Consider the following 10,522-nt stretch of genomic DNA (forward strand, 5'->3'; position numbering starts at 1 on the left):
AGACCTTAGAGCTTCAATTATTCCCACACAACATTGTAACTCATGGTGTTTGTGGCAGCAGCATCCCAGGTACACTGGGTGCCACATAAAAGGTGATCGTGTTTCCTTTTGCAAAGAGATTCAATTGTGAGTTCAGATAATACAGAATAAGTTGTCAGCACTAACTGCCTCGCTCGTCTCAAGACTCTGCTCCGGGGTACAACAGGACACCAAAACTCTTGTTACTGACTTGCCTCATCACCGCTCTCTTCCTGGCATCCCACTGCCAACATGTCCAAAGAATTTGCAGATTTGCAGCTTCTTGGCTCTTCCCTGGCCCGATACTTCAAGTGTGACAAACTCTGGTTTGGACTATTAGGCCGGATAATTCCCCAGCATTGATGACTCAAGTCAGGACTAGGAATAAGTAGAATGTGGAGCAGAATTTTACTGGTAAAAATAGAGTTCAGAGGGGTAGATGCAGTAGAAAAATTTAAGCAGCATTAACACTTTTGAAATGAGAGGTTTCTATTGCGCTAACTCACCTCTCTGCCCGTTTGCTTCCTGGATGATACCGATACCCTCCTTTGACTGTGGTAGCCAACCCCTATAGCTGCCACTCCACTTTAATGGGTGTGAATTCCATGTTTCGCCTGTCAGTTTACCTCAGTTTTGGAGCTCCAAGTGTCTTTTTATTCTTACTGACTGTTCTGCTGATGCTCAGACCAGGATCTGTAGGGCAGCTCACAATGTCAGTGCCTTCACTGCCCTCTTGCCTCTGCTCTAATTTCATGTGCACACAGAACCGCTCTGCAACCTTGCCAGGAAGCTGAAAGTTCATCCATTTGAAATAAACATAAATACATTTTATGACATTTTTATGATTTGCTGGTTGATAACTCTTTATTTACTTTTGGTCTTGAAAAATCAGCAAGTCAGATTTATTCCCCCCTTCTGTGTTCACATTGTCCCAGTCTGGAATCAAATGCCATAGCGCTTTTTAAAGTGAATTCCCTGCCATGAAACAAATGTTTGTTTCTCATGAAGCTGCTTCTCTTTCTCACCAGGCACAAGCTCGCTGACCAAAAGACTCGCAAGTCACTGGGACGGGAGGAGTTTCGGCTCTTGCACTACGCTGGAGAGGTCACCTACAGCGTTGCAGGTAAGTTTGTGCCTCACCTTGGCTGTCTCTCACTCTTTTCTCCTCCTCCCATCCTCTGCCCTTTGAATTAAACCAGCTCCACTACACAGTAAAGAAAAAAATCTGTGCATGGAATATGTCCACACATCATTTGTTCAACCAGATTAATTTCCCATCTCAAATTCCTGCCTTGTTGTGAAGTTCCTGTGGAACAGTGGTGGCAGCCTGAGCACTTTCTTTTTCTTCCAGGTTTTCTAGATAAAAACAATGACCTTCTCTTTCGGAACCTGAAGGAGGTGAGTGTGGATAGAGGATGTTTCTAATACTCAACAGAACGAGGAGTCAGGTTGAAAATGGGGTGGCACCTGAGGGAAAAAGATTCTTCTAGACTCACCTGGAGAATGCATGTCCCTAGGGCAGCACTGTGAAAAGACAAATTGAGGTGCCCAAAGTTCGTTTTATTATTAAAAAGCAGAAGAAAACAGTTTTGTCCCATGTTTTTTTGATAGTACTCTGAAGAATGCTCTGTACTTTGCCTCTGAACACGTCTCTCTCTGCAGACCATGTGCAACTCTGAGAATCCCATCATAAACCAGTGTTTTGACAGGACAGAGCTGACAGACAAAAAGAGACCTGAAACGGTAAGAACACCAGAGCTGGGACTATTTCTTCTTTTTAAAATACACCTTCTGTCTAACACGGTGATCTAAACACAAGCCTCTTATGTTTAAAGCTGGGCGGCTGAGGTTTGTTCTGCAGCTCTAAGTCATTGCTTCATACATAGTTTTCTTTCTTTTCTCCTAGGCAGCAACTCAGTTTAAAAACAGCCTCTCCAAACTCATGGAAATTCTGATGTCCAAAGAACCCTCCTACATTCGCTGCATTAAACCTAACGATGCTAAACAGGCCGGTATGACCCTGGTGACTCTTTGTCTTTCCTGTGACAGCTGTATATAGACCACTAGGTCCCAGATGAAGAAGATTTTTAAATGTGGGGTCTGTGCCAGAGCTTCCTGGAGGCGGTGGCAGCAGCCAGAGATCGGAATGGGAGCACTGGTCTTGGGTGGAGTAGGGTCATATTTAAAGTGAAGAATTATTAACTACGTAACATCCTTTTAATGACCTTTACTCTCCCTCATTTCTTCCTCCTGTCTGTATAGAACATCCTACAGGAGAACTCTTTTTGGAACTAAATATAAATGTATATTAAGGGGGCTGGGGGGCAGGAGACACAAAGTAAGTTGGGTGGGACTTGCACCGTGAGGATGGGTTGGAAGTTAAAGGTAACTGTAAGATATAACCAAGAACTGAGCATTCCCCTTCTCTGGGTGAAAGGACAGCTACACATTAACCATGTTTCTCTATTTTCATGCTCTCTCAAGATCGATTTGATGAAGTTCTAATCCGACATCAAGTGAAATACCTCGGGTTGATGGAGAACCTCAGAGTGCGCAGAGCTGGGTTTGCCTATCGAAGAAAATATGAAGTTTTCCTGCAGAGGTAGGATTGCCTTGGACTTCTCTCTCTCTGCTGCTCCTTTCCCTGGTCTCGGTCCCACGGGTGTTTGAGGCTGGGGAGCTGTTCTGAACAGCCCTTACACCTCACAGACTGATTTTCTTGAAGGAGCAAGAAGCGCGGCGCCTCTCCCTTCTGGACTGAACTTCTAACATTTCTTCTGCTCTCAATTTGCAGGTACAAATCGCTTTGTCCCGAAACATGGCCCACGTGGGATGGACGGCCCCACGACGGGGTGGCTGTGCTGGTGAAGCATCTTGGCTACAAACAGGAAGAATACAAAATGGGACGGTTAGTTCTTTGATTTTTGTAATTTGAGACTATGAATCATTGGATGTCCATGTCAGTGCTTTTAAATAAGGCTTCTCTATCTAACGGGTGGGGAAAAGATTAGAGATCCCCAAAGGCGTGCTAAGGGCAGGAAGCAAACTTCTCCGGCATGTTCAACATGGTTCTGCATTTCTATTTCTAGAACAAAGATTTTTATCCGCTTTCCCAAGACCTTGTTTGCAACGGAAGATGCTCTGGAAGTGAGGAAGCAGAGTCTGGGTGAGTCACACGCTGCAGTGGCTTTATGGACAGTTAGCAGTTTTCTGATTATTGGGGGTTTTTTTTCTGTTTGTTTGGAGGGGATTTTTTTTTTTTTTTTTAAAGTTGACCCTTTTTCTACAAAAATCTGCTTGGTCACAATTTCAAATTGCTGGTTTTCTTGCAATTTCAGCAACAAAAATGCAGGCCACGTGGAGAGGTTTTTACCGTCGGAAGAAATTCCTGCACATGAAACACTCAGGTATGATATTTCCTTCCACCCTTAGTCTGTGGGACTCTGAGCGAGAGAAGCAGCTTGAACTACTCACGTTCACCCAGCAGTTCCCACCTGCTGGTGCTTTTTATTGACATTTATCCATTGGATCATGGTTTGTTAAGAACTTTTATTCTTTTCCATATGCCACTTTAAGGGCTGTTTATTTTGTTGCCAGTTTTGTAGGGAGTCAGTATTGGTATAAAGGAACTCAGTGCAAAATCTTATATGATTTTATATTATTATTTTTAGCAATAGCGATCCAGTCCTGGTGGCGGGGAACCCTGGGACGCCGAAAAGCTGCCAAGAAGAAGTGGGCAGTAGAGATTATCAGAAGGTGCGTAAAGAGTAACCCAAACCACCAAATGGGTACTAATTTCTTAGCAATAAGATGATAGAATGAAACTTTCCTGTCACTACAGTGTCAGTGGCTTTTTTAATAAATTACAGCTATTAAACAAACCCCATAAAACTGTTGGATTGGAAGAGACCTCTAAATATCTCTAATTTTGATGGCTTTTCTAATTCTCCCTTTCCTCAGGTTCATTAAAGGTTTTATTTACCGGAACCACCCTCGCTGCCCAGAGAATGAGTATTTCCTTGATTACATCCGCTTCTCCTTCCTGATGAACCTCAAGCGTAATTTGCCAAAAAATGTTTTGGACAAATCCTGGCCGACTCCTCCTCCGTCGCTCTGCGAGGTGGGCACCGCCGCTCGCGTCCACCTTCGTTAGCATCTCTGCTCGCAGAGTCAATCCAAACTTCAGCACAGGGGTGTAATTATAGCATAGCTGTAAAATTGTTAGACCTATGGAGTTTAAAGTTATTGACAGTTTTGCAACACCATTTTCTACTGTGTTTTTTTTTCTCATCCATTTCTGAAATTTTCTTTCCTTTTCCTCTGAACAAATTAAGTTCCCTCTGGACAGCTAAATGGGCTGCAAGGACATATCAAACTTCCTCTATTGCCATTATTATTCTGCATCTGGCAGAATTGCCTTTTTATCTGATCAAAACAAAATATTGCGGGAAGTCCCACTTATCCAAAGGTCCCCGCTTGTTCAGATTGCAGGTGCGGGAGGCACAGGGCTGTCAAGTGGAGTGTTCCTGCTATTCATTCTCCATTCTAAAGCAGCTGCAGAACATTGCAGGGCAAACTCTTAGAAACATGGAAAATAAACTCCCTATTATTTAATTTTAAAAACAACTCTCAATAATGAAACAGTATTTGAATTCAGCAATGCATTTTCTGCAGTTATCTTATCTGTCTTCACCGATTAACTTGGTTTGTCAGTAATTTTGAGCTATTTTCATTTATTTTGCACTTCCCTCTTCAGGCATCCCAGCTCCTGCGCCAGCTCTGTATGCAGAACATGGTCTGGACCTACTGCAAGAGAATCAGCCCCGAGTGGAAGCAGCAGGTACGAGCCAACCTCACATTATTTCAAGCTCCCAAGAACAGGAGGGGGTTCTCAGCATTATTTCTGGTAGGAAATGAAGGAGGGAGGGACAGCAGTGGTAAATTGCTGCATGCTTCCATGGTTGGTTAACAGTTCCACAAGAACTCCATGATTTTGTTTTAAAGACAAAAACTAAAATATAGAATGTGCATAAAAAGAAAACAAACATTATATACATATTTCAACACATACTATTTCAACAGTGTTGCAGGTCCACACCTCTATATAATTTTTGTACTGAAAGGCTCTGCAAAATAAAACCATAAGCAGCTGTGTTATTCTGGTTGTACCATATCAAGTAGAGAGCAAGAATTCTGCAGACACAAACTGAGGCATTTTCCAAGCAGAGACGTTACATGAACAGTTACAGCTGCTGTTCTTGCTGTGATTAAGGACACAGCGTTAATTCCGGCCATTGCTGGGCTGGAGATGGAAACTCAGCAGAACGCTTTCTTTTGCCCAGCAAACCAGACTTGCTGATAATGAGCATTTCTTGTCCACATTTTCAGCTGTAAGTCCTCTCAGGTACTTTCTGCTGTGTAGTAGCACCTGTGACACACAGTTACCTTATAAACCAAAGGGGTTTTCCTGGTTCCTTGGTTAGTGGTTTTGTTCTGATTCTGAAGGAGCAGGAGGTAGGAGCACAGGCGGTATTTATCTTTTTATTCAAGGGAAATTAAACAAGAATCCATCTTTTGTCTTTGCAGTTGGAACAGAAAGTAATCGCCAGTGAGATTTTTAAAGGTAAAAAAGACAATTACCCTCAGAGTGTTCCTAGACTCTTCATCAACACTCGACTGGGTGAGTAGATGTTGTGAAGTCTTAACAGGTAGAAGGAAGGGGGGGATTAATCTACTCTTTTCTTGCTAGATTTCTCTTTCTGACCCACCTCTTTGGTTTTAATACAGGTAATGAAGAGATAAATGCTAAAGTCCTTCAGGCATTAGAAAACGAAGCAATTAAGGTGAGATATGTGTCCTAATACTTTTGTCAGACTTCTGAAGTTATTCAGCAAAAGAATATATAGCAAGAATTTTACTTTGCATTAAGCTCATAGTACCTTAGAAGACTCCTGCAGGCTCTCTAGGCTAGAGGGAGGGTAGCGACAATTAAACAAACTGCGTTTTTAGCACTGTTAACACTTATTTCAGTATGCAGTTCCTGTGATCAAGTATGACCGGAAAGGATACAAAGCAAGAGCACGGCAGCTGCTTCTGACCCAAAATGCAGCCATCATAGTTGAAGAATCCAAAATTAAACAACGGATCGACTATGGCAACCTGACAGGTGAGAACAGGCTGTGGGGTTCGGCTCACTTGGCTGAAGTCACACTTCACCTTGGCTACAGCTAAATGAACAATAATAACTAATTTGTCTTTGTCCTGGACAAGAATGGAATTATCTGATCCTGACAAGCATTTTAAATCTGTAATAACTTGAAACTCGAGTTTTTCTAAAATTGAACTCCATAAAATGTCAAAATTACTCAATTCATCTCCCCAAGCACCTTCGTACACCATTTCCCAATCACACCTCTCTGCCGGGGGGGGCGTTGCTTCATTATTACACAGCCGCGGTTTGGGACTCTGTTCCAGCTTTCAGCCGCTGAATATTTGACCCAGACTTGACAGAGTGAAGTATCTGTCCAGTGGGTGCTGAAGAGTGAAATTTTGGTCATAGGTCCCTTAACTGGCCCAAATACCTCTTTTCCAAGTCCAGAGGGCCATTCTGCCCACTCCTGGGGGACAGAGGCATCGGAAAGTTTCTTTCCCATCCTAAAGAGCAGTTACACGGTCTTTCATCTTGCAGCCTCTCAGCTGCCATGTCAGTGCAGAGCTGTGCAGCCTCTCAGCTGTCGGGTTTCTCGCTGTGGGACCAGCAGTTGCCGCATTCCTGGGACAGGGTCTGCGACACATGCGAGAATCCCAGGAGAGCTGTGGCGGGTGTCAAATGGCCGTTCTCTATTGCAGGCATCTCTGTCAGCAGCCTGAGCGATAACTTGTTTGTGCTGCACGTACACTGCGAGGATAACAAACAGAAGGTAGCGGGACTCATCCGTTGTTTCTCCAACCACCTCTACAAAAAATAATTTTAAAAGGCACAAAGAGCAGAAGATCCATCTGGGAGGGGTAGGGGACAAGACATGGTGACATTTATGTAACAAACTTTGTGCCAGCTCTAAGTAGCATTTCACTTAAATGTACTTGTGCTCATGGATGGGGGTCACCAGTGCCTCATTCACCAACAGCACCGGGACTGTCCCTTGTCCCCATTACTGATCCCTTGTAAATAAATTAACTGCCACAGGTACAGTGTGATCTCCACCAAGCCTGGAGAAGTGCTTTTCCATGCTGACCTATGGAGATAGTTCTGTCCCTGTTAATTACAACATAATCGCTTTTTGGTAAACTAAAGCCACAATCATAACCCAGGGTCTCTTTTCCGTCACAGGGAGATGTTGTACTTCAAAGTGACCACGTGATCGAGACACTCACAAAAACAGCCATGCAGGCAGATAAAGTCAATAATGTCAACATCAACCAGGGCAGGTGAGCAACGCCAAGTCACTCTCAGGAGCTGCCTTGGTTTTCTTGCATTGGTTCTCTTCTTCAGCATAAAAGAGCTACAGAAACACCTATAAGACATCAAAATGTACCTAATACATCTTCACTAAGGCTCCATTTCCTTGAGCAAGCCGATCTATTGCAGCTGCCCATCAATACAAAGCAGCTGCTTAAACAGGAAAGGGTAAAACAAAGCAAGCGGAGAGGCCACACATGCTCATCACATCTGTTCTTACCTTTTCTCTTCACAGCATAAAATTTACAGTTGGGCAAGGCAAAGAAGGTATAATTGACTTTATATCAGGATCAGAACTGCTTATAGCCAAAGCCAAGAACGGCCATCTAACAGTGGTAAGTACAGGCCAAGATTTTGGCATTAAAGCGTGTTTGCAGCAGAGGGTCACGCACCCTGTGACTGTGCTGCCCTGGTGTCCCAGCCTGTCCTCCAGTTGGAGCTGCGCATTGTACGTCTTTCCCCGCAGTCTCCAGAGACTGCCAGGCTTACTCAAACTCATCAAGTGATTATCCTGTCAATCACTTTTTTTTCTCCAGGATTCAGGCTTTAATTCTATACCCTGTTGCAAATCAAACTTTAGAAAGAGAATTTAAAGACACAGGAAGCAAAAAAAGAAAGAAAAAAAAAAATCATCCTCCTTTCTCAGCTTGTTTGTAGCCTTCCTGCTGGTCAGATCTAGCCGTGCAACTGTTTTTTGTATTGTCAGATTAAACATGGTTCAGAAATAAATCCAGAACGTACTCAGGCTGCACTCACACACCTTCCAGTAGAGCCAGAACAAGCTCCTGTCCTGCCACAGGCTGAATCTGAACAACCACCACCGTTTCCACCGTGCTCTTCGCACAACAGTCCATCCCACACAAAGCCCCAAGTGCAGCACTGCCAACAGGCGTCCGTGCTCTATGGAATATCTACAGGCTGCACACAGGAAAATAGGTTCCATTTCCATAAGCATGCTGAAACGAGGAGCACAACATTTTATTTGCTACCAAGTCACAGCAAACCAAGTAACTGGCCAGCTTCAGGGCAGACTGTACATACTGTGGTGTAACAGCTTAATTCCACAGGCCAGGCTTTGGTGCACATTAAAGATGTTTAGGAGCTAAAACTGTTGCAGCATCTTTGTTTTCAATACGCTTTCTAGCTTGTCTTTCTTCTCCTGCAGGTTGCTCCTCGTTTGAATTCCCGATGATAAACGTGCCACCACTACAGGACCTTTTCCTCCAGTCTGACTGCACCCTATAAAGTTGGCTGGACATTGTTCCCAGCAAAAGTCCCCCCTCCTTCCTCGCTTTGCTCATTTTGTTTATTGTTACCAAAGACCTGCACTTTCAGAAAAACCACAAAATACATCTTTGCTTTCTTGTCTTAATATGAAAGTTCCAAAAAAGAGGCCTTCTCTTCCTTACCTTAGTGGCAAACGCAGGGTCCAGCGCAGTGTCTGTGAAACTGTGGTCATGGAGCGGATTCAGCCAGGCTTTGAGGGAGAGGCAGCTTTGACTCTACAAAGAGTTTAAGCCTTGATGGAAACGACCAAAATTTGTGCTTGTCATCATCAAAAAGCACAATCGGAAAATAAGTAACTCTGCTGCTTTGTCAGCCAAAGCAATGAAATGCCAAACTTTATATTTAGAAAGAACGTTTTATGAAGAATTTTGCTCTGAGACATTTTGATGCTTCGTGTTACAATATATTAAAGCCATATTGTATAAATGAGTAAAACCCTGTAAATACTTTATAGCTGAGTATGAGAGATGCACTACAAGAAACTGAGTTGATGTGGAAACTTATGTTTTAGATTTTGAATTATTGTTGATTTTAGTTTATAATCATAAGGTAATAATCTGAGAAAACTATCATGTAACTTCTTCACTTATCTGGATCCAGAGACTCCTAGTGCTTTTTGAAGTCACCTATCCCATTTCTTGCTCTATAACAATATTTTTATACCACAGTAACTTTTTCATATCCACACATCCAAACAAAATGTAATACAAACCACAGAGGTTACCACTTCTCTGTGCCGCTCTAGGCCTTGGCCACATGAGCTTTCCCTCCCACCTTGAACCCGAGTCACCACCACCCCCTCCCCACCCAGCTCCTTCAGAAAAAGTTGCTTTTCATCCTCTTACGTTTTCAGAGATAACTGGAAGTTTGAGTTCCCACGGTAAAGCTCCACCAGGTTTATATCCTTGCCTCTCCAAACTGCCTTAAAGGGGAAGAGACAGCTCCTTCAGCACTGCTGGCACTACTGACCCCTGGCCAGGGAAGCACCTTCCTGAGCTGTCACTGCACCCGTCTAACCCGCGCTCAAAGGGACACGCGTTTGGAACGCTGGCCAGTCTCAGGCTGCGGCACAGAGGTTAAAACTAAGCACCTTCATTTAACAAAGAACCCAAATGGCTACAGGGTGGACAGCTACATGTCAAATACCTGCTGACAGCAAATCACAGCAACAGCTTCCAAGTTCCAGACTTCAAACGGTGCTTTTTGCACTCTACTTGCCTTAGAAATCCTTCCCCTGACACAGTAACAACAGTTACAGCAAGCCCTGAATAAAATATAACCAAACATGTTGCCACTCATATGCAATCGGCTCGGTCTCCTACTTTTTGGTTTCTGACATGATGCAGTTATCAAACACTGCCTGGAATGATCTGTACACTGTAGTACATACACACATACCACTGTATATGCCAGAGTGTATATACTAGACAATGCTGTATACGCTATTATATAACCTCTTCAAGACTATGCTAAATAAATTTTTACAAAAAAAACAAAACCACTTTGCAGAAACTCTTTCAATCACATTTTTTAAATTTTTTGAGAGGGAGGCTGGTTTTGATTTTGTTTCCTCACTTGTCACACAGCCCCACTGAACGTCTTTGGTTGTTGGGCCTGATCTATCTACACAGGGCAGCCGTGCTACCACCTACTGCAAGGAGGGGGTTATTCCGAGAAGGGTGGACATTGAAATAACAAAGGGAAAAACTGAATAAATGGTGTGGAAGAGCTGCTGACCCCTCCTGATGCAAAGCAGAT

General features: G+C 43.4%; 1 protein-coding gene across 3 annotated transcripts in view; it reads left to right on the plus strand.

The window, feature by feature from the left end:
* MYO1C (myosin IC) overlaps window positions 1-10,262 on the plus strand; it is a 51,281-nt gene extending 41,019 nt beyond the window's left edge. For all 3 annotated transcript variants that reach the window (XM_065646961.1, XM_065646962.1, XM_065646964.1), the window contains exons 15-32: window positions 1,047-1,141; window positions 1,370-1,416; window positions 1,681-1,761; window positions 1,925-2,030; window positions 2,503-2,620; window positions 2,813-2,926; window positions 3,108-3,184; window positions 3,357-3,425; window positions 3,690-3,774; window positions 3,979-4,138; window positions 4,775-4,858; window positions 5,605-5,698; window positions 5,806-5,861; window positions 6,049-6,184; window positions 6,868-6,938; window positions 7,349-7,446; window positions 7,713-7,812; window positions 8,643-10,262. In XM_065646961.1, the coding sequence (XP_065503033.1) occupies window positions 1,047-1,141; window positions 1,370-1,416; window positions 1,681-1,761; window positions 1,925-2,030; window positions 2,503-2,620; window positions 2,813-2,926; window positions 3,108-3,184; window positions 3,357-3,425; window positions 3,690-3,774; window positions 3,979-4,138; window positions 4,775-4,858; window positions 5,605-5,698; window positions 5,806-5,861; window positions 6,049-6,184; window positions 6,868-6,938; window positions 7,349-7,446; window positions 7,713-7,812; window positions 8,643-8,669 (1,618 nt within the window). In that variant the 3' untranslated portion in view covers window positions 8,670-10,262. The remainder of the gene's footprint in view (window positions 1-1,046; window positions 1,142-1,369; window positions 1,417-1,680; window positions 1,762-1,924; window positions 2,031-2,502; window positions 2,621-2,812; window positions 2,927-3,107; window positions 3,185-3,356; window positions 3,426-3,689; window positions 3,775-3,978; window positions 4,139-4,774; window positions 4,859-5,604; window positions 5,699-5,805; window positions 5,862-6,048; window positions 6,185-6,867; window positions 6,939-7,348; window positions 7,447-7,712; window positions 7,813-8,642) is intronic.
* Window positions 10,263-10,522: the final 260 nt, after the last annotated feature.

This window comes from Caloenas nicobarica, chromosome 17 (genome assembly GCF_036013445.1).
Source record: "Caloenas nicobarica isolate bCalNic1 chromosome 17, bCalNic1.hap1, whole genome shotgun sequence".
NCBI classification, from domain to species: Eukaryota; Metazoa; Chordata; class Aves; order Columbiformes; family Columbidae; genus Caloenas; species Caloenas nicobarica.